Source organism: Cheilinus undulatus, linkage group 14 (genome assembly GCF_018320785.1).
Source record: "Cheilinus undulatus linkage group 14, ASM1832078v1, whole genome shotgun sequence".
Lineage (NCBI taxonomy): Eukaryota > Metazoa > Chordata > Actinopteri > Labriformes > Labridae > Cheilinus > Cheilinus undulatus.
The window spans coordinates 21,566,327-21,590,435 of record NC_054878.1 but is presented as its reverse complement, the minus strand read 5'-3'; the positions used below and the strand labels follow the sequence as shown (position 1 = coordinate 21,590,435).

At 38.3% G+C, this 24,109-nt stretch overlaps 1 protein-coding gene across 4 annotated transcripts in view; it reads right to left on the bottom strand.

Moving 5' to 3' along the window:
- The window catches only part of itpkb (inositol-trisphosphate 3-kinase B), a 48,917-nt gene extending 26,284 nt beyond the window's left edge, over positions 1 to 22,633 (bottom strand). The window contains exons 1-5 of one of the 4 annotated variants that reach the window (XM_041805362.1): positions 22,108 to 22,633; positions 13,935 to 14,259; positions 13,126 to 13,279; positions 12,651 to 12,935; positions 8,183 to 9,127 (exon numbers count right to left, since the gene is read on the bottom strand). In XM_041805362.1, coding sequence (XP_041661296.1) covers positions 8,183 to 9,127; positions 12,651 to 12,935; positions 13,126 to 13,279; positions 13,935 to 13,972 — 1,422 coding nt within the window. In that variant the 5' untranslated portion in view covers positions 13,973 to 14,259; positions 22,108 to 22,633. The remainder of the gene's footprint in view (positions 1 to 8,182; positions 9,128 to 12,650; positions 12,936 to 13,125; positions 13,280 to 13,934; positions 14,260 to 22,107) is intronic. The other 3 variants (XM_041805363.1, XM_041805360.1, XM_041805361.1) reach the window with 3 other exon arrangements.
- Positions 22,634 to 24,109: the final 1,476 nt, after the last annotated feature.

The window sequence follows — 24,109 nt, the reverse complement described above, 5'->3', positions numbered from 1 at the left end:
AAAATATACATAGTTTTGTTTTCAATGATAAAACCTCAAATTAAAAATAAGGAAAGAACAGGGCACCAACGGCCAAGCAGGTTGGTTGCACTGGTTGTGTGGAGGCTTTTGTCCTCCAGGTTCATGTCCAACCTATGGCTACTTTCTTGCCTGACATTCTCTACTCTCTTATCTGACTCTTCCCCCTGTTTCTTGAAGGCAAAAGCCTGAAAAGTCATCTTAGAATGGTTTAAACATAAGGAAAGGGGTATTTTATATTTTTATTGCCAGATAATTAAAATTAAAAATCTTATCGCCGCACTGACTTCAATTCCACGTCTTCTTGAAAACTGGAAAACACTAAAAAAAATAAGTGATCAAATTCTATCATGAGCCTACTTTTGTGACATGTACATCCCCCAGCATTTATTACAAATGCTCTTTTTAATAACAATAATATTGAAATTCATTGCAAAACCATCCAAAAAAAACCCTCAATTACTGTATTTTGTAAATTTCCTCTCTACTTTTAGAAGTAGAGCCTGTGGATCACCAGTTTGTGACATTTGCACTTTTTTAACCCTTAAATTAGCCTTCAGCAGGGATTCCCCGTGTAAACTATATGTCTCTGTCAGCTCTTAAAAAGGTGTGAAACCACACTCGACTTCTGCTCTGGACTTGTCATCAGCCTCTCTTTCAGCTAAAATGTCAGCTTCATCAAGGTGCTGTGACTCCTGCATGGCTGGGTCAGCGTCTTCATCATGAGTGCACTCCCACTGGCAAACCTCTGCAGAAACTCCAAATGAAGAACTGACCGGTGTTCCCCTCTCTGTGAGGCAAGGAGACACTTTTTTAAACGTGTACGTACACACTAAATTAAACTTTCAGACTCTCAGTCGCTCTAACACACACACACAGCTGTGAGAGGGAAACTCGGTTTGACGTCACAGGGTTGCTAAGCGACCAGCCGCCATGGTAGTGAAGATTTTCCACTGAAGTACAAACACAGTGTGTGTGTTTCAGAAGGAGTGTGTGAGAGTGTGCTGAGTTACACTTCAGGACATGAAAATTTTTTTTTGACTGTTTAAAAGCAGCAAATGCTTTTTTTTCTTTACTAAAGACTAGGTTTGATTTATTTTTATTTTATTAATAATTAAAGTCAAAGTGCAGATTTATGTTTCAGTCAGAGAGTTTTTCCATTAAAGGATCTTGAAAAAGGGATATGAGACGCAATGTGCATGTGTGAAGACCTTCAGTGTAGATTGAGTATTGTCTTCTTCTACAAAGTTCAACTAGTGAAATTTTGAGAGTGGTGCGAGCAGAGGGTGTGTCAGTGTTAGCATGGGTGCGTGTGTTAAACAAAAGTGAAATTGTCTTTTTTTATGCTAATGCAATCTGTTATTTGAACAAATAGTAAAACAAAAAAGTAAAGAAATTATTTTCTATAACAGGTGTGTAGGAGAAGAATTAAATTAAAAACTGCAGGCAAATGTCTACAAACTGTCTATGGTGCAAAAACACATGTAACTAGGAGTTTGCCTGCAATTTTGTTCAATTAAAACAAGACATTATTCAATAATGGGTACCCAGGGTTTCTAGATTTGCTGCAAAGTATCAAAACAGGCTCAATTACGAATTACCATTACATTTTTACTGGTGTCAAGTCAAAGTTTAAATTTTTGTGTTCGGACAACCCTGTATTAAAATAAGTCTTTACAAACAGTACTGACAAACTGAAAACCATCACACCCAAAGCATCATCTAAAAGTCCTGCCTCACTTTGTCATCTCCAATAGTTCTCCAATAGTTTTAACTTCATCATCAATCTCGCTTTAAGACTGCAAGACATAATTTTAGTAAACCTCCTGCTAAGTTTTGACTGTAGGGCTGTACCAAAAGTAAAAATGTGGAGTAACAAGTGTTGCCTGGTGTTATTACCGATGCAACTAAGTGAAAAGTAACAGATCATTAAGACTATTAAAGTGAAAATGTTTAAGTATCGCAAAATAACTTGAAAAATAAAAAGGGGCTAAAACATTTGGTAATTTTGCCCAAAATACTGAAAATGACTCTTTAATTTTAAAGTTTAAAAAGATTTCTACAAAGTAATGTCAATTAAATAAAATTATGTAATTGAAAATAAGTGATTGCTTAAATATTCACCTCTTTAAAGTGACTGACCAAGTTAAACAGACATCCAGCCAAGTGGTGCCAGTATTCTCTCAATTAGTGTAATGGGTTCAACTAAGCACAGTGAATGTGTCTTAAGTGACTGTAGTATTAAGACACCTGTGTCTGAAAGGTCCAGTCACTTGTTAATCAGTATTCCTGGCTACCATTACACCATGAAGACAAAATGACACTCCAAACAACTAAGAGAAAAGATCATTGAAAAGTATAAGTCAGGGGATGGATACAAAAATCCAAGGCACTGAATATCCCCTACAGTTCAATTAGGCCCATTATCACCATTACCATCAAGAAACAGAATGAATATGGCACATGTGTAAATCTGCCTAGATCAGACTGCACTCACAAACTAAGGGACCGGCGGTGGCAGCATCATGCTGTGGGGAGGCTACTTGTCAGTTGGCCCTGGAAGGCTTGTAAAGGCAGAGGGCAAAATAAATGTATCAAAGTACAGGAAAATCCTGAAGGACAATCTTACTCAGTCTGCAAGAGAATTAGGGCTTGAGAGAAAGTTTATTTTTCAGCAAGTCAATGACATAAAGCGAACAACCAACAGCCTATTTGAAAAAAAATATGTTGCTGATATCTAGTTTGGTATGGCTGTGTAATTTTGCAAAAACAACAACATTGCTGCAATGAAATTTTTGATGCATTGTCTTTGTGCTACTTCTGTTGGAAAAATAGTATTTCAGACTTTGGGGACATCCTATTCTGATTTTCTTGACATATTTTACCCATTGTCTAAACCTCTTAGGAAATAGGGTTGAATATAGAGAATAATGTTGTCTCAATACCTCATACCTCATACTTACAGCCTCCTCTGTTCTCCTACCCCTACATTTAACAGTCATTTCATAGAAAGGAAAAAACAAAGATGTCTATCTACTGCAGGTGCCCTTCACTGCCACTTAACTAGAATAGGGAAACCCTGCCAACACATGTGTGCCTCCTAACTTTGGAGAGATGCCCAACAGTCAAAAGATCAGCCGAGCGTTGTCTATAAAAGGATCTGTTCAGATACTCAGTGTGTACACTCTTCAGCAATGAGTTGATATAATCATACAACCAATGACCTTAACAAAGCAGTTTTGTTTGAATCTGTTTATACAAAAAGAAACCAAAACGTCATGCTTACTTGGGTGAATAATACAAAGGAGAATTTAAACTGTTGCTTCAAGCATCAGGGAAACAAATGCATTCATTGTGATGCAGAGCTTCCTGATATAAACTTTAACTTTCCAGTGATAAATGTGATTCTTAATAGTTCATAAAGGCCAAAACATGCCGTACTCTTAGCTTATTCTGATTTGGTCAACAACACAATTTTATCAAGGAGACTGTGATCAATCAGTAGGCTGGCATCCCGTAGAACTGGATCTATCCTCCTAAGAGAGCTCATACATAAGCTGCCAATGATGCAAAGTCACTCTTCACTGTCTCCAGCAAAGGAGTACCCCACACTTCTTTTATGGGGCCTCTTTCTTTTTTACTTTGCATCTGTAGTATGTTGCCAAAAAAAACGATAATCCTCTATATTGATGACACATCAGTTTATTTGTCAGGCAGACATGCTCTTTTGCATTCACTGACTGCTTTTAACTTAATCAGACAAGTTCTTGCTGGTCTTAATTTAACTGAGCTCAAGTAATAATCACAATAGGTAGATTACAATGTCTTTCAGGGTCACACATTTCAAATTTTATTTAACTCCAAACATGTAGTGGCAAGGCTTCATAACATAAGTGTCTCTAAATTACTCATGATGTGCAAAACCAAGTAGAGGTTGTTTAATTGTTTATATGTATTTATTTTCTGCTTTTTGTACTTGTATTGCTGCTATGTATGGTTAAGATGAAATCAGATCCCAGTTTTAGACCACGCCTTTAAATTAAACTGTGTATCGTCTTTGTTGTAAACTTGGTGTTTATTTGCAGCAAAGACAGCATTTTTGCGCTCCTTCTTACATTCTTCTGTCTCTTTCGCAGGTTTTAATCTTCAGCTTGCACTTATTCTTCTGCCTTTCTTCCTCTGTCAGTATCACTCCTCTTCACTCTCTCCCTCTCTTCTTTCCTACATACCTCCCACACAAGCAGGCATGCTTTATGTGTATCTGCATGTCTGCCTCTTCTTGCACTCATGCAGCAGGTTTCCTTAAGCCAACAACTGATCAGGATCCATGACAAGCTGCAGACCTAAACATGAATAACCCCAGTGTTTGGCATCTCTGAGCTATGATGGGGGAATCCAGACTTTTACAAGGAACTATAAAACCCGTTCCTTTAGTCAGCTGCCTCAGTCTTTGCCAGAATGAAGGAAAAAAAACAAATGCTGGGAATATGCAAAGAGTAATACAAACATTATTCAAATCCATCAGCCAAATTCATTTATACAAATATCCTGTAATGCATATGAACTGGGAGGGCCAGGTCATTTGATAGGGATTGGTCATTTGATCAATATGCAGGACACCTGCATTCATCAGACAAATTCAGCAATCTTTGTAAGATTACAGAATTACACATTTTACTTGTGAGTACTCAGAGCTTGCAGAGTCACTTGTCTCATTCATGCATAGGGAAGACATTCTTGTTTTTAAAAGGTCTTAAAAATGACAGTTCAACTGATTGGACTTGCAAACATCCTTTTTCATAAAGCAAGAAAAAAAATGAAAAGCTTTTTGTGTTGTGAAGTCCATAAAAAGACACACTTTTTGGGCCGCGACATTGTTTACCAAACAGTTGAAGAAATCAGTTATACAATCCTTTATTAAATCCTGTTTCAAAGCAGAACTGAGATGAACTGCTGAACTTTTCCTGGCTACAAATAAAAATGCATCCACACACCCACCTACATTCACACACGTACACACAAACTCAAACAGGCCTCGGCCTCCTCTTTGAACGGCGTCCAAGCACAAGCAAAACCTAAGTGTGTGTGACTGCAAATTCTCTCTGTTTGCCTTTATCTATTACAGTGCTCTCTTTCTTCAACACACACATGTACCTTCATAAACACACCAGAAACACACATCTACACACACAGGTCGAGGCACAGAAGTATCTTTGTTAATGTGAATGTCAGCCGTTACTCAGGCAGAGAGCTCAGGCCAATCTGACACAGAAGCAACTTGCAGAGACGCATCTAAAAGGGATGAATGATACTGGATTGTTGCCAATGTCAAATATGCTGATATTCAAAATCCATTTTAGCAGATATCAACATATAAATGTAGTTCAGACTTAAAACTTCGAACCACTCATAACATTTTGAGGAATAAGAATGAACAAAGAAAAAATACTTCAGCTGGCATCTGTTGATCCTGCCTAAAACTTCATAAACCTATTCATACATACAGGTGACATTCACAACCAATATTAGCCTAATTATACAGCTGGTTTATGGGTTGTAAATTTTGGAAATTTTCATATCTCAAGCTGATAATATCATGCATCCCTGACATTTAAATACAAAGATAGAAGATACAAAAGATACCCGAGACAAATTTCTGGATCTTCCAGGATTGGCTTCAAATTTACTAGTTTTAAGCTCTAATCACATATCTCCAAGAGCAGTCGTACATAACAGTGTCATGAATGATGCCACAGATGGGGCTTACAGCTAATCAGCACATGCTAATGTCTTTTTCACGTGTTTGCCTTCTATTTGGGTTTTATTTCTATCTTAGTCTCTTCAAAATAGGAATGTATAATCTAGTTTCTTCCCTGTATATTGGTTATAGAGGACCCTTGATAGTTAGTTTTTTGTTATTGTTAAATCTTACTGTTATGGTTTTTGCTCATTTTTCTGGGCTGGTAGTGATGGTTGACTGAGGGATGTTAACTGTATCTTTATTGACAAAATGCCTGTTTTAAATAGTGGACAATTTTAACTCAAGTCTAAAAAAGGGAACTTACAGAACCTCTTTTTTTTCCTGGGCACACATTCTTCTTAGATTTATTCAAAGTTTCCAGTGGGGTGAAAAAACGGATGTAAAATGTATGCTGATAAATAACACTCTGATGCCATCACAGAACCATCTAAAGTAGCTTTGTAACTTTGAGTGGAACACATTTAAGTTCTCTGATCTCTTATTTATTATAATTCTGTGGATAAAATCCATTTTCTTCAGACTGAAACTATCCTAGGTTGACTGACAAGTGTACAATCTGTCCTCAGTCTCCTCTTCTTCTGCTCTAAAAGCTAGTAGAAAGTTTTGATGCCATTCTGAAACATGTCCTTTTTGATCATTTTGTAACTATCATCATCAAATCTACCAGTAATGCAATCTTTCTCAAATTATGGACATATGCAATAATTGTTATTAATGCATCACAAATCCCAGAATTAATCTGATTATTTTTATGAATCGACTGACAGCACTAAACCTGATATAAAAAGTTCTGCTGATATTTACAGTCAATACATCGGCTTCAAATATCATCCATATTTACGAAGAATTCTGTGAAGGTTTTTTTTTCCCAAAGATTATGTTTTGGCATTTTGCATTTCATTAGATGGGACAGCAAAAGAGAGACAGGAAACACAGGGAGAGAGAATGGGGGAAGCACTAAACGTACGCCTAGGCTGAGAATTGATCCCAGGACCAGGGCATCAAGGAGTTTTAAGGCAGGACCAACAGACCTACGTCAGCTGAAGTCTTTTTCTTTGTTCATACTTAAATTTTAAAAAGTGTATTAAGGACTGAAGTTTAAGGTCTGAGATACATTTATATATTGGTATTGTTATGGGTATCAGCTAAAATTAATTTGGAAATATTAGTATATCAGACATGGGCAAAAATCCAATATGCATCCCTAAAAATAGGATCTAACGTACTGGAATAAATGAAGTCTTCTGCAACCTGCACAAGAACAGCAGAATAAAACTATGTTTGAGCTAAATTCGGTTCAACGCACCAAACATTTATGAGCTTTAACGGTTAGTTTCATACTCAGTCCCTTCATAATACAAGCAAGAAAACAAAAGAATCAGTAAGAACTATGATTGCATTAATGCTAGTTGCTTAGTAGCTTAATTCTGCATAGTGTAGCTTTGACTTGAACATTAAAATCAGCAATGTTAAGAACACTGGTATAAACAAGAGTATGCCAAGTGAATTTGTATGCTAACATTTGCATATTATTATTGTAACACAATCTGTCACAGTTGAAAGCTTTAAATTGGTGGCTCTGAGATAAAAGGGGACAACCACAGCAGGGTCATCCTCTAAAAAACATAATTTTAGATATGTACTGCCTGTAAAATCAGGGTTGATGCCAATATAGATATTTAAAACAACAACCAGCCAGTGGCCAATCCAGATGCTTATTCCATTACTTTCTACAGTGTAAGACACCCAATGTACCAACATTTGCTTCCATCTTTGACCATTAAAACAGCTCAGAGTTTGTCCAACAGGTCTTCTGTCCAATAATAAACCTCGTCTGTGAATCTGGTGATGTGCTAAATACCAGCATTAAATTTACAGGTAAATATCTGCTACTCATATCAGTACATGCCACATTATTTGCATATGGCCATGCTCATCTAAAGGGCTGATATTGACTGATATCGATCATGTTGCTTCTGTGTTATTCCATGTGTGTCATCATTGATGTTACGCCTAGCTGGCGTAGCAAGCTGAACAACAGTGCATCTGTGCACCCCTAATATTCATGTCACTCCAACACAAAGATGTTCAATTTAGACCTGAAGAATTGATTGACTGACGAACAATTAAGTAAGTCAAAATAACAATCCCTATCATGTTGCTAGTTTCGCTGAAACATTTTGGTATATTCCTGTAAAACCATCTCATTGACCAGTGACTTTCCCTGCTTCCCTCTATCACTAGTCTAGTGTTCCCTTCGTGGATTATCTTTGCTATTTCAGTCAACAAAGATTTTAAAGGTCGTTGACATTTTTAAACAACAGAAGGTCTTCATGTATGACAGGTCTTAAAAGCAGGTAAACACTCTAGCGGACTTACTCTTACATGACTTTATTGACTTACCGCTTTCTGTTTGGAGGTCAGGACAGCAGGGTTGAGAAGCTGCTCCCCTTTCTCCGTATCACTGGAAATATCCTCCTCCGACTCTTCCCAGGACGAGGAGAACCCCGCTGAGGAGGCCGAGGAGGATGACAACTTCCTAAGGGAGCGAGTGGAGAAGTTGGACCCGGGTACGGGGCTAGAACCCGGGCTGGGGGTGCAGCTTAGTCCCTGGTCCGAGTTGGAGCCTTCAGAAGTTTGAGGTGGGCTTTCCAAACCGTGGTCAGTTATAATGACAGCAGGGATGGAGGGCGGGATGGAGGGAGGAACAGAAGGAGTGTGGTTGGAGGTGTGATCAGTCACGTCCATCACACACAGGCAGCTGTCATTGCTTTGAGTAGGCGGGAAAGCAGGGGCTTCTGGGCTAATGTCATGACACAGCTGGTTGGTTTTTTCATTCTTTAATTCTCTCTCTGTCCGTTCTTCCTGTATGTGTGTGTTTTCTACCTCTCCTTTGTGTATTTCTCCCTGTCTTTCTCCATCATCTTTCTCTCTGTCCAGGTTAACTGTCTTTACAGAGCTCTGAATGTCAGACAGTCCGTCTAAACAAGGAGTTTGCATTGTTACATCAGAACAACGGCCATTTACACCAATAAGTGTCTTATTCTCTGTGTTTCTTTCTGTTGCACTGCTGTCCTTCTTTTCACCTTGATTGCTCCCTGTCTCCCTCTTTTCTCCCTCAATGGTTTCCTCCTCCCTTTCTCTCCCATTTTGGACAACAGGAGGAACTTTACGCTCTTGTGGGTGGGTCATTGAGGAGTCAGGGGCTGCGTTTCCTTGGCTGGGATGGGCTGGTGGCTGGTTTGTTGATCTCCTTGGAGACCGAGGGCTGCGCTGGAGTTCACTGTTGAGCACCTGAGCACGGATTCCTGAAATGTGGGCCTCAAAAATGCCCACCTTTCCCCTGACCTGAAACAGACAGAGAAAAAATGAGTCTAAATGGAGCAACCGTTTGGTTTCCTCAGTCAAACTGAAGAAAAGTTTGCTTCAATGCATTTTTTTTTTTTTTTCAGATTTGGTTTGGGCTGTTATCTCACAGGTGCACTGATATCAGAAAACCTTGGCAGAAAACATGACATCAAAATATGCCACCTATATTAAGAATATGAAAAAAGAGAGCCAAGAGTAAGTGTTTTCTCATGCTTGGCACTTAACAGACTGTCTTGAAAGATGATTTTAGCAAGACACAAAACAATTTTGACTATTTTTGTTATCTGAATACAAATGTAGGCTGGCTTTCACTTAGAGATGTAAAAAAGAACAAGAACACAAAACAAGGACCATGCTTATGCAACACCCAAATTAAAGTTAGCCAAAAAATGCAACATTTGAATAAACTTCAAAGCACTTTTTTCATAAATGAACTCTCTTCTAGAAAGTTCTAGAAAATTTAAGAACAGTCGGCTAAATATTTTTCTGACTTGCTGGTTGAAACATGAACCACACAGTGGGAGACTTTAACTGCTGAACGAGGGAAGAAGGTCAAAGGAGGCAGACGAAGCAGGAGAATCTAATGCTAGAATCCCAGGTGATGCCTTTGTATTCTTTACTGTACAAATGAATATGAGGCCCAACGTAACATACTTAAAAAAAATTGTTTTCCATTAAAAATAAATATCAGTTGGTTCAACTAAAACTATTTAAGCTGAGCTCCCAGAAATGTCTGGACAACTAAAATCTTAATGTTCACTCAGTATATCTTCCATAGTTTGAGAAACTCAATACAATTTGTTGTGTCAACTAGTTCAGCTATCAAAAGTGCACCCAATAAATCATAATTTGTTCACTCAACATTAATTAAGTTAGATTTTTCAGTGTATATTATATAGGTTGTTTGCAGTCACATGATCCCTCATGTACGTTGGGGGGTCAGAAAGTGGGGGACAGGCATAATAAATAGGAATGGAGGAAAGTCAGTACTTGAGAGATCTCAGTGGATCCCTACACTGCAATTATCATCACAATTTTTTTACATAGATTGAATACGATTCCTATATTTTATTTAAAAAAAAAAAAAAAAAAACGTGATTTTTTTCAACAGTTTAACCAATTTACCTGGCATGGAGGCAATCAATATCACAAATATTCAGTCCTGCAGAACTCCTAGCATGATCTAGTCAGATTAAGGGAGAAAAGAGTCCAGAGGAATCTTTTGCTGAGCCCCTTTAACATATAAAAAATCCTCCTTTACACACAAGCATGCTTTTAATAAAAACAGCATTGTTCTATCAATCAAATAAACTTTGTGGGGTGAGTGACTGAGCAATTATGTAGCATTCACTGTCTCCCTTAAGTTAGCTACGGTTGCAAGCTCCTGTTTGAGTGCAAGTTTCCTTTCCTCCTTCTTTTGTTGTTATTTAATCCACATTTAAAAAGCCAAACTGGTATCAAATGAAGAGCTCATGGGAGACAAACAACCACCTCTTCTGAGCTGAGCCAAATGAATCTCTAAAGAGAGATGGAATTCCTGTCACACCGGCAAGACTGGAGGTTGGTGAGACTAACTCCAGCTGAGGAAAGATGGGTAAGATCAGAGTTTAATGAGATTAACCATGGCAAAACTGTACTGAACCAAACCAGACCACTTTGTGGGAACAGACCATACACATGCAGCTTGTCCAGGCTTTAGATGAAGGCTATTAATTCCTGCCCACTGCTGTTTCTCTGTGCATTTTTAAAACCTTTTCTTTGCCTGAATATTACGCTACTTACGGGACACAAAAGTAGCTTAAGAATTAAGAATGCTTATATTTTTACACTTTGAACACTTGGCAGAGTCATAAACAGCTTAAAATATGGCCCTTTTAGTAGTTGGTAGCGTTTCTCAATGCAGTTTTCTGCTGCTATGCTGCAAAGAACCTATCATTCTATGTGTGTTTGAACAAGTTCACAGTATCAAGCAATAAGTGGTAAATACATGCTGGCAAGCAAAGAGTCATAAGCAGCTTCATTACAAGCACAAGGGTCATGCTGGTTGACCACCATTCCCAGATAAAACTGAAGTCTAGTTAGCCAACTAGACGGTTAAATTAAGGGGCCTTACTAGCAATACCATAATTACAAGTTGTTAAAACTAATTATTAACATTTTTTACTAGTTCAGGCCCACATTTCCAGTCAAATACTCCATCTTATACGTAACACAGCCTCACCAATAGTAGCCACTGCAGTTGTTCTTAATGACTACTGCCTTGCTGCCACAGTGCTCTTTACTCTAGTATAAACAACCCCGGTTCAGCATTATTTGGATCAAGACAATGGAGGGAATTGTTCCTGAATTTCTTCTGTGTTGAGTTCTGACATTTAACAGTTTGATGGTTTGAGCTGAAAAGAAAGCATAATTATCACCTACAAGTATAAGGGCAATGTGAAAGAAAAAGAACAATCTGAGATTTTGCATTAATAAATAAAAATAAATAATAAAGATGTCCAGAGGCTGTGCCAGGTTATACCCGTGTATAAACAAACTGTTGTGTGCAGATGTTCAGCTCAAGAATATGGATGCTAACCAGCAAAAAAAGTTGAACATCAGTGGTGCTAGCACTGCTAACCTTAGCTACATTCTGCAAACCAACTTCGGACCACTACAGTGTGACATTTTTACTGATGCAGTGTGAGGTTGTTTGCCTTTGTACTAGTCAGCTAAACACAATTATCTTTTTTGTTTCATCAAATGGTAGATTATACACCTAGGAAAACCAATGTCCTAAATATACTTAACTTCAGCCCCTCAGCTCACTCACAGTGAATTTTCTATATATTTCCTCCTGCATTCATTCATCAACTCTCTGCGACTTAACGCAGAACATTTACTACAGAGCTGGCAGGAAAATTCAAGGTAGAATCAGGGTGAAAATTGCAGCTGTTTGCATTCACACATGCAACTCAACTAGAAAACTTTTGTTCCAGTGTGAAAACATCGACAATCTACATAAAACTTTCAATTGAAATTCAGTATAAAATTGTTGGTTCAACATAAATATTTAAATTACTTTAAATAATTAAAATAAATAAATAACTCATAAATGATGGTTGGTGATGTTAAGAAAGGCAAAATGAAAATGGCATATAGTTAAAATAAAATATTAAGAATCTGGAGAACATAAAACTTTCAAAATAAAAGATCTTTGTCAGAGCAGCAGAAACTAGAAGTCATTTTTCCATCCTTCCTTGTCATTAAAATAAGAAACAGCTGACTAATGGGAATGCCGAATGAGAATATATCCTACTGATGTTGTTCTGACAAGCCCAACAAATCAAAACAAAGTAGTAAATCTTTCAGAGTGTCGATGCATGGCTCTATATTGCTCAAGGATCGCATTCCTTGACAAACACAGACAGAGCGATGGATGGAAAGAGAAAGACAGAGGCAAATAAAGGGAAGACAAAGACACAGATAAAAGGCAAAGAATAGAAATAAATGTAAAAGTCACCTCAACGTTCTGCAGCTCCCTGTGTATCTGCAGCAGCTGTGCCTGGCGTCTCTTCTCCTCTCGCCTCTCTCCTCCTCCCGTCTCTCCTCCCTTCTCCTCCTGCCCTTCTCCGTCCCTTCTCTCGTCAGGGCCGGGCGAGCTCAAGCGTCGGACCCGCTGGCCCACATTGACTCCAAGAAGCTCTGGGCTCCGCGGGGAGGGGGAGCGAGCCCGATGGGAGGAGCTGGGAGAGAGCGAGGATGAGGAGGGGAAGACGAAAGTTCGACTCAGGGATCGAGGACTCGTCTGGGAGAGAGGACACACAAAGCAGGTTTAGAAGCTCTCTGGATAAAGACGGGCTTAAATTGACATTAAATTAGCAGCTTAAAGTCTTCCGCTTGCAGAAGTTCCTTGCTTCTCTTACTATATTTAGCCATTTTTTTCTTTTTTTTGTAACTTTTTTTCTGGAAAATAACTGGACTACATCTTTATCTACCTTGGGGCTGGTAGGGCTGTAGAGACCTCCACTAAGCAGTGGACAGTAGGTGCTCCGATCTGGAACTGGCAGCACAGGTCGGCCAACGGGACTGGTTCTAGCTGCTGAGTTGGTGCTAGAGGAGCCTGGCTGGGTGTGAAACTGATTACTGCTGCTGAAAAGAGAAAAATAAGAAGAGCAGAGGGTGGGTTTAGAAACTTTAAAACTATATGAGTAATATGAAGTATTTGATGCAATGTGTCTTTAGAGATCAAAATAAGACCTAAAATGTCAGTCCATGTCAAATGGAACAGAGCCTTGTGTAAGGAACGTTCAGATTTTTTTCAGTATTAGTTCTATAAATCAGAAAGACTTTATTGAACTTTTTACCTGTTTCTATTCCCACCTAGTGCAGTCATAAAAGCAGAAATTCATTTCATGCATATTAACCTGGAAGGCAGCTGCTGACACTTGATCTTACTAAAATGTTCGACAGTTATTACCCCTCCTCTACTTCAAAGTTATGGACTATTTTGTGTTTGTATGCAGTGCAATGTTATCCATTAAATTTTGCAGCTGTAACTTGACAACATACAGGGAAGTCCAAGGGAATTAATTCTCTAGCAAGGCACAGTTCAGCTTTGCAATACATGGCAAATCTGTGATTTGATTACAAAGTACGGTATAATAAATGCACCAGGCATTAATGGTTTTAAAACCAAGTTTACAATGCAGATAATAGGAGAACTGAAGTTATTTCAAGCATTCTTGCAAATGATGTTTATTTTCATGCCTATCATTTCATTAAAATTAAAAAAATGTTATCTCACCAGTCCTGTCCAACAGCTTCACACCTGCACCAACCCATACAGACCAAACATGTTTTAAGTATGCATTTCCTCTCCAAAAACGCCAGAGGTAAGAAGACCTAAAATAGAAAGAGACAAAATCTGAGAAAAAAGCAGACCTGTTCATGACTCCAAGGCCGTTCAGGTTCAGGGCAGAGGCTGCCATCCCCGCGGCCGGGCCAGGGGCTTTGAGTGCTGGGTACACATCGGACAATCTCCCCTGAGGCAGCAGGGAGGTCTGGAGAACAGGATTCAGTCTTTCCTCTGCATTCAAACTGCAGGATCGGCTCGAAGACAGCAGGAAAGCCTGAAAAATATAACACAAAGAACAACTTGATTCAATTATCTAGCATCTATAATCAGAAAATAAATTACATGAAATCCTTTTTCATAAAGGACAGACACTGCTTCAACTTTCCATTCCTGGAAAAACCATCCCTAACTGCGTCATAGAGACTATTCATGTAGTCCTGTTGTTAATTCAAAATAAATGATGCCATTGTTTGTGCTAGGATTCAAGCCTAAATAAGACACAAATCACTGCGTACGTGAAAGAAGGGAAGATGGAGAGATAGAGATTAATAATGAGAGGAAATGAGCAAGCAACACGTCGCTAACACTGGAAATAATCTGTTTAATACAGGCTGAGATTTATACAAGGCTTATTTGAATGAAACAGCTGCTTTATTGGGTTACAATGTTTGTCTTGTCACTTTTCTCTCAACTACAGCAGATTTGCTGGTCATACGACACCATATCTTTAAAATGTCTACAGAGTTTTACATATTTAACTGGATGACCTCATTTAAGATGGACCGAGCTGGAACAATCTTTTACTTCCCTGAATCCTCGGGCCCGGCAAGGCTTGTTTGAAAATTTGCTCCGGTCTAAAAATAAAGTTCACGTGAAGGTAACATTCTTTCAGGGAGAAAATGAGGGGAGGCACAAGGAAAAGGGCAGCGAGATGGAGATACAGAGCAACATGCAGAGAGGGAGAGAGACAGAAAGGGCAGGAGGTGGAGGGAAAGTTACTCGGGATGGTAAAGAAAGGCAAAGAACAGAGGAGAAGTGGCATTTTAATGAAATTAAATATAGAGGAAGAAGAAAAGGTGGTGAGTGGGAACAAAAAGTTCAATAAAAGGCAACAAGTTAGTTTCCTCAGAGTGAATGTGTACAAAGGTAACTTTCTGGTCTTGTCTTTTGATCTATAAACCCTTTATTTAAACCATAATCATCCCACAGAGGACTATTTTGCTATGTCTTTGGTTACAATATTTTTAGGTGGTTTTCTTGAAAGATGCTTTTGTTCCATGTGTAACTGAGACACAATCAAAAACATCTGACTTCTGTCTGAGGGTCATTTGATTTAAATCAAAAATGTTGAATTTAGTCTCATGCACAAATCACTTGGCTCTGTAATTTCACTATGATACAGAGCAATAGTTTAATGCCCTTGTAACAAAATAAAACTTAATGAACAACCCATCAATTTTGCGCTAGAGTTATGACATTTGTAAGTTAATTAAAGTTTTATTGTTGTCTAAAACTTAACAAAGGGATTTTGGCATTTTCTATACTGTGTGTTTCATCTTACTGACATTTTTCATTTCAAGTACTTAAAGGCCGGACTGTGGCAAATGTTTATTATTCCAGTGCTTCTACACAGAAATCACTGAGCTCCTAAAAGGTCCAGTGAATGGACCCTCCCCAGATCTGATTTAATCACAACACAAATACACAACTGCTAGGGCTTTTATAATTCCAGCATCAGAAATCTTTTTCACCTTTTGTGGAAATCCTTTTATTGCGCACGAGGCATGTCCTGTTAGGCAAAGCTTCACTCCCTAATGTAACCTTGTAGTCGGGATGTGTGTGACCCACATTGGCACCACAATTCAAAGTTGGTCATACTAATTATGATATTTGTATGGATCAGGACTGATACACCGGTCAAAGGTTGTGTCTGCACAGCCATTAGCTGGGATGGATCTCTGGTTAATGTCTACTCCCATACTCCCATCATGCTCTATTACTGCCCTTCAAGCCTGCCTACAGAATTGGCTGGACCCCTGATAAACCCAGAGAATGGGCCCTACCCAGCTGTGTTTTATTGATAACATTAATGCATGTGTGTTGGATCAGTAGCACTGGAGCTAGCATGCATTCCAGCTAACAGTTATCTCATTTAAGAGCTAAAAAGTGTGTCAAACTACTGATGGGTTCTAATGAAATTATTAATTTGTGCCACTTTTTAATCAATATTCCAGCCCTTTTTTGCCACTATCATCCAGCACTTTTAATTCATTTTGCACATTTTTGCATCTTTTTTCCCCATTTTTGCCAATTTGAACCAATTATGCTACATTTCAAGCCTTTTCATCACTTTTGTTCTGCCCATTTTGCCACATTTAAAGGGGACATATTATGCAAAAATCACTTTTTCAGGCTTTCCTAGCAAAAATATGTGCCCCTGGCTTGTCTACAATCCCCTTAAGTACCAGAACCCCCCCTTCACTGCCTTTCAGAAAATGTGTGCTGAAACAAGCAGTTCTCAGATTTTCCCCTCATGATGTCATGTGGGGAGTTAGAAGTGCACTAACTGTGGGCTTTAATTATCTACGACTAATGTGACACCAGTGTGATCAGAATCACAAAACAACAGACCTTTGCTAAAGCCAAATCTCTTTTAGTATAAATTTAAGAAAAGCAATTCTTCATAAGAAGGGATCAGAAATCAGTGTGGCTTCATAATAAGAAAAATGTTTACCTATGGCAATACAATGATATGGTGTTAAAAATGAGTGCTGTTGAGTAGCACATCCTCTCAGAGACACATTTATATCTTCACACCACCTTGCACAAGATTCAGTAAATTGAAACTAAAGCTTTGACCACCTCTTCACATGATATTCTAAGGTCAGCCACATGATGTGCTGAGCTTTGGGATGTGGTTTGACTGCAGATAAGTTAAGACATCAGGTCATGAACACGGGGTAAACACGGGGTTTCCTTGTCGAACTGTGACGCAGTTAGGCAGGACACAATCTGAATGTCTTTTCACTTGAGTAGCTCACTAACCAGCCGACATTGTATATTCATGTCTGTCAGCTCATTGGACGGTAATATCCACCATCACTCTGTGAAAACAACAACACAATTCAGGCCCAGGACAGGGACAGACGGAGGGGACAGAGGAGTGAAGAGAGGAGAGATGTTCATGGGCTATTTTGGTTTAGTTGTCTATTCTGAAGCTTTCATGCAGAAGCAGTGGATTTACTGTCTGTGAACTGGCTCAGCTGCTTAATAAGGCAGCGCTGGGCTGCAGGAAGAATTTTCACACTGCATGTTGCACATGGCTAACAACCCAAATACTTGTTTTCTTCAGCAAAAGAAATGTCTGGACTATTGGACTTCTGTGCACAACAAAAGGTCTCATTCACCCACAAGGGTCATTTAAAGTTTATGAAATTAAGTGTGAAAAGACGCTAAAAGAAGAAGATTTTAGATGCCTTGGAAGATTCATCTTCTGCTTTACGGATCATTTAAAGAAGCATTAAAAAAACAGTAGGACCACAAATGGCTGAGGATCTCCTTATCTCCTTAATGACACTCAACTTCATCTCTTTTAAGGAGAGCAATGTCAAAAACATGCATGTGCAAAGAATTAGCTCGAATATCCATGAAAATGTTGCTGATGAACATTTCTGTGATACATTCATACTATAAAGGACACTGACAACACCCCTAGTTAGGGCTTTGTACTCTACTGATATGCTGTAATAACGATCAAACAACAGAAACTTTAGCACACTAAATCTAGCAATCACAATGGAAATGAAGCAGGATTCAAAATAATATCTGTAAGAAGATTGTGGCGTTAATATCGGCTCATGTAAACTAGCGCAGCCTGATGTCAGAATGAGTGGGACTGTGTGAGCATTCAAACTGTCCACCTGCCTACACAAGAGGGTAATAAACCTACAGACAGTATGCTGAAAGATACTCAGACTGTAGAAGAAGTTGAAGAGATGGTGATGAAGATATTTCTTTGTAATTCACATGAGCAGACGACAAGCCACCACAGAGTTAGATATCAAACCATAATATGATGTAAAAGCAACAGTCTGTCCGTCAGGGTTTCTACAAATGTTTTGGGATTGGATTAAATACTTTACAAAACTTTTTTAAGACCCAAGCTGAGAAGAATGAATGCCATATATGCGGAAAATGGTCAAATATTAAAGGCATGTGAGATTTCAATCTCTGTTAATGCCACACTATTTGGTAATAATGTATTTGTGATTCAAATTCCGATATCATACAAAATAATATCACAAGTCTACTTTCTTTGTTATCAAAGAAAACGCAGAGAATAATTATAGTTTTTATTTCTGTATTTCTCAACTCAAAACATACAAATATTATATTAAATATCACTAATGTATGATAATGTATTTGTGATTCAAATTCCAATATCATACAAAATAATATCACAAGTCTACTTTCTTTGTTATCAAAGAAAACGCAGAGAATAATTATAGTTTTTATTTCTGTATTTCTCAACTCAAAACATACATATATTATATTAAATATCCCTAAAAAAATATAAAACCTGAAGTTTTTACAGTAATGCTTTCCAAAAAAAATCCCCAAATATTTTTTTAAAATAAAGGTACTTCAACAAAGTGCAAATGCAGTGGCACTAGAGTAAACTTAAAGGCCTTTCTGCAGGCATTCCTGTAAACCTTTCTGATGATAATCACAGCCTTTTATTCATGTATGTTATTACATGGTCTGACACTGTGATTGTGGCTTTTTATCCCTTCTTCAAACATAAGCGATTATCTGATTATTTTTGTAATATTCTTCTGGGGTGTTATGCCTTTACTGATAGAGAAAGGTCCGTGGATAGAGTTGGAAACAAGGATGAGAGAGGGGGGAATGATATGCAGGTAAGGAGCCACAGAGTGGACTGAATAACAGGGTTGATACTCAGTATCTGGCCAATTATCTGTAGTAAAAGTACTTAATTATCTGCCTGCCTGTCTACTAGGCTCCAATGTGAGGTGTTTCTTCCCCTCTGGCTCTGTGTTCACCCCCACAGTCTTGATATGAAATAATCTAAATCAATCTCAATGAGCTCCACCTTTACCATCTGCAACGTTCAAGTGTTAAGCACATTAATGAATCAGTAGTTATGATCAGTGGTACAATATGTCACTCTGAAATGCAGTTTTGTTTTGCTAAATTATACTGTTTTTCATATGAGTTGTATGATTTATACTTATGTCAGAGTATTTTCACAATGTGGTATTGCTACTCTCACTTACATCAATATTTGTAGTCTACTTTAAGCACTAACCACTATATTCATATGTAGCGATGAGTAATCACGTAGTTTAGCATTTCCTAAAGGTGTTGCATGTCACATAAATCTCGTAATAATCTGTATCTTACCTGAAAAATATCAACATTGGTCAAGCATTGGTAAAAATAATGCAATATTTATATCCAGTGCTCCCCATGCACATACGAGCTGCTGATTTTATCCAGTACTCCTGCAATTAAGGACAATAGTTGCAATTAGGGCTGAAACGATTCCTCAAATTATTTGAGCGATTCGATTTAAAGAAATCCTCGAGGCAAATTATCTGCCTTGAGGCTTCGCTTAAATCACTCATGTATCCATATACGCCATGCTGTAATCTTGGACACTACGCCGTTTGTTGCACGGTGTGCTGTGTTTCGGCTATTTGTGTGGCACAGTGCACTTTTTTTCACTGTTACTACAACATAACATGCATGATGTGGGGCGTGAAAATCACGAGAGAAGAGAAGATAACACATTGATGTTTAAGGGCATGCGTCCTGCATTATTAAGCATCCACTGGCCGTGGCTTCACGGCAGATATGGCACTATGCCTACACTGGTGAACCTATGCAGATCTCCAAGTTTACGCGCTGCCTGAATGACTTGCTGGTGTGAGACAGCGCTCAGCTTTTGTCTGTGGACTTCAGGAAATTTCATAAACTTCTCTGATTGACCCGATGGCTTCACAGAACACAGTCAAGCTTCGTAATTAAAGTCCTGTTTTGGTGCTTTCCCTTTCTCTCTCTCTCTTGTGCGCAAGTTATACATTTAATTATAAATTATTTAAATTCAATGCACTGACGTCTTGATTACAGCGTATTTTTAAAAACGTTTCAGCATCCCAAATAATTTGATAAGACTTATATTGATAATGAATTGACACCAATTAAATAGAAACACCTTATTGCCACAGACAGTGACTGATACTAAGTAGGTTAAAGTTCATCATCATACAGTCAGGATTCAACAGGTCACAGAAGCAGCTTTATCCCTTAAAATGTGTTCTCCATGTCAGTGGACAGTCTTTAAAGCTCGGATTTTTATGGTGGATGAACTCACAAACAAAAAATTGCAAAAATTAAAAGTGAACACCCTTTGAAAAAATAGATCATATTCCTGTAATCTAAAGGTTCAGCGTTCAGACATCATCAGACCACTGTGTGAATGATGGAGCTTTATTCTAGCTAGAATGTGAAATATTACATTCATGCATAAAGTAGAGGATGTTAAAATGATAAAGTGTCCCTTTACTTTAATGGCAACTTGGAAAATACAAATAAACTACAACAGAAGAAATAAAGTGTCAGCACCCCAAATTTCCTGGGACAGGATCCCTAAAACCCCAAATATGGCATGATTTAATGTCATCATATAACTTCCTTTCCTTTTAACTTTAATAAATGTAAATTGCTATCAGAACTTCATTGCACTTTGTAAAATACATTTTCTTTAGAGACCCTGTTAATATCAATTTTTTATATAGAAGTAGTTCATTTAAGGGGCCCAGCTTCTTTTTTGATTTGTCAGTTACAAAATGAATTGATTACTGTAGCCGTAGTTGCAATGCACTACCTCACTAACAAAAACCCCTCCCAAATGCAGCTCACAGAATATTGGGTAAAACGTCTCTAAAGCTGAGTGTTGTTGTTTGAGTGTCTTATACAAGGTGCTGCTGATGAACACTGCTGAAAGAGCAAAAACACAAAAAATAAACCTACAAACGAGGCAGGGCAGGATGGCCCTCATCTGCAAGCCTCCTAACCTCTCACAATTAGCATTTATATACTTTAGCAGATCAAAACCAGGAACTAAACTTGAAGATTTAAATCCATAGAGAGTTAATATGGCCTTAAGAGTGGGCTCAGGGCCACACGAAAAGTAGAAATAACTTTAATATTAATTTTCCAGTGGAAAAAGTGAAAACGGGTTAGTGCAAGCCTCACTGTTCTGCTGTTTTTCACCTATATTGTTATGGCAGAAATACTTTAGAATTTTGAGCTGTTCTGGTATGAATACACATGATTCGGATGACTTTTTGAAGAACACAAACAATAAAAAACAGGAGGAAGATTAATAAGAGCAGAAAAAAATATATCTAGCAGCCCTTGAAATAACCTGTAATGTAATAAACCTAATCATTTGCATTCTGTGGGTAAAACAATTTTCTTAGGCCCATGTCATAAGGTGTCTCCTGCAGCTCTCTAATCACGAAAGGAACAACACATGCAAGCTGAGGTTTATCTGTAAAGCTTATTTTCACAATAGCTAACCAAAGTAAGACATCAATATTTGATTTTCAGTTCATTAGCCAATGTCATTTGTTGAGCAGAGTCTCTTTAGGCTACACTGATTCAGATGGTGAAGCATCTAAAATGACTGGGCTTTGGTAGGCTACTTGATTCAAGTGCAGCAGAATTCCAACCCTCATATGATAACATAGTCAAAATGTTATATAGCAATATCTTAGAGAGTAATTTTTTAATATAGGCTGGAAGTAGCAGCATCTCAATCACAAAGATGTAGATATTTGCTGAACATTAAGGTTGTATTTAAAGTTAAATAGATGCAGTTATAAATCAGAACTATGAGTAATATTTGGGTAGAAACAACTCAAATAGTTTAGATACCAGACTTACTAGAGGATGACTAGGCCTATAATCCTGACAGCTCTCACATCTGCACTAGAGCCAGTGTTGATATTTAAGTGTAATAAAGTCTATAAACCAAACAGTAATGTGTTCACGTGGAGGTCCTGACATGTCTACAGGCCCTGTGTTATCTTACCTGGGAGCTGTTCCGTCCTCTCCAGGCTCCTCTGAGACACTTTTATTGCTCTGAGTGATATTACATTCAGACAGCAGCAGAAATGAAGGAGGAGGAGGAGGTTTCTTCTTCTGTCCGTGTGACACAACCGAGACACAAAAACATGCAGAGTAACAGCTCCTCGTGCACGGACTCGGCTAAATTTCTGCTTTTCTTTTTGGTGTCTTTCACTTTTTCGACGCTGCCGCAGGGTCCTTCTTGCTTCTTCACTTTTTTTTCCACCAAAAAAAAAAAAAAAATCCTTCACCTCCTCCACACAAGAAGGAGAAAATTTCCAACGTCTTTTTCTTTCTTCCACGAGCGTTTTCTTTTCTTGTTGTCTCAGGAAAACTTCAGGGCGTTTCGCAGCGAGCAAAGATGTGAAACCTTGTCAAAGTTTTCTCTCGGGATAAATTGTTTCTCGGGAGGTTTCTGTTGTCATGCTTGCTGTGTGTGCTCGTAGTACGGCGATGTTTGTCTGACTGTTTGAAGCCGGAAGCGACCAGACAGTCTCTCTCTCTCTCTCTCTCTCTCTCTCTCTCTTCAGCGGAGGAATAAAACGCTCAAAAGCGGCGCGCGCGCTTGTTTTTAGCTGCCAGTTTGAACACGCACGTGCAGCGCGATGGGGGAAGCCCTGAGATAAACATAAAGCATGACGTGCACAGTCGCGTGAGTAAGCACAATTAAAGGGAGCACTTGTAGAAGTTAGAGACGAGAGTAAAAATACAACCCCCTACTTATTTACAGAGATGAAAGCTCTTCAAAGTTTAAGAGGTAGGAAGAAAAATAGGTAGGCCTATATTTATATTTATAAATTTACTCAATAATTTTTCTATGCATAAATAATGATGCAAGTTTTAAAGCAGGTTTCAGCCTTCAAACAATGGAAGTACGTGCTTATATGTACAGGAATGGTATTCTTAGAGACTATATAGAATCTTTTGTTTTTACACAAATTGGGTTATAGGATATTTCAATTCCTTTCATACTTTTAGCTACATGCTTATGTTATGATTCCACTGACACATGGGCCAAGGTCCCTCCTCTTTATGCTAAAACAATCACAGTCAACAAAATATTTTGAAGTCCCTATTTTCATTCAGCAAAGAAACAGATCTACAGGGCATCCCCTCTCAATAAAAAATGCAGTATTTACCCAAATACCCAACAGGACTTGCTCATCACCTCTACAAAGCTACATAACCCTCTTAATCTTAATAGTTTATACTGTATGTATTTAGGTCAGGTGTAACATAAACTATGGGTCAATATCCATTCTTCTGGCACAAATCAAAGATTTTTCTTATTGCATACCATATAATCACACAGTAATCTAACTAGTCAGTGTTTCAATATGTCTATGGAGATCTGCTTAACTACAATTTGCTTGATATTAAGACATTTTGGGGCTTGAACCATGTTGTTCATCCTGGGGAGCCTAGCTGGAAAAATCAGGCTTTTTAAATACTATTTTTTGGTGCTTGCTTTACTTTCAAAATACAAGTCTTAATCATTGCAGTGAATTTAACTGTGTTATTTCCTACTTGATGCATGTTGATGAAGTACTCTGATATGGAGCTGATCCCCATAACAGCCTCCACTCTTCTTAAAAAGGCTTTGTAGTGTTTCTGTTGGAATTTGTGTTCATTCATTCTTTTGAGCATTTATGAGGTCAGACACTGTTGTTTGACGAGAAACCCTGACTCACAACTCTGTTCCAGTTCATCCCAAAGGTGCTCATTGGGGTTAAGGTCAGGACTTTGTGCAGGCCAATCAAGCCCTTTGACACTCATTAAGCCATGTCTTTTAAGTCCTTGCGCACTGGGTAACAGTCATGCTGGAATAGAAAAAAAACCTTCCCCAAACTGTTGCCACACAATTAGAAGCACAGCATTGTCCAAAATGTGTTGGTAGGCTGAAACATTAAGACTGGCCTTCACTGGAGATAAGAGACCCAAACCCTTAAAAAAGCCTCATACCGTTA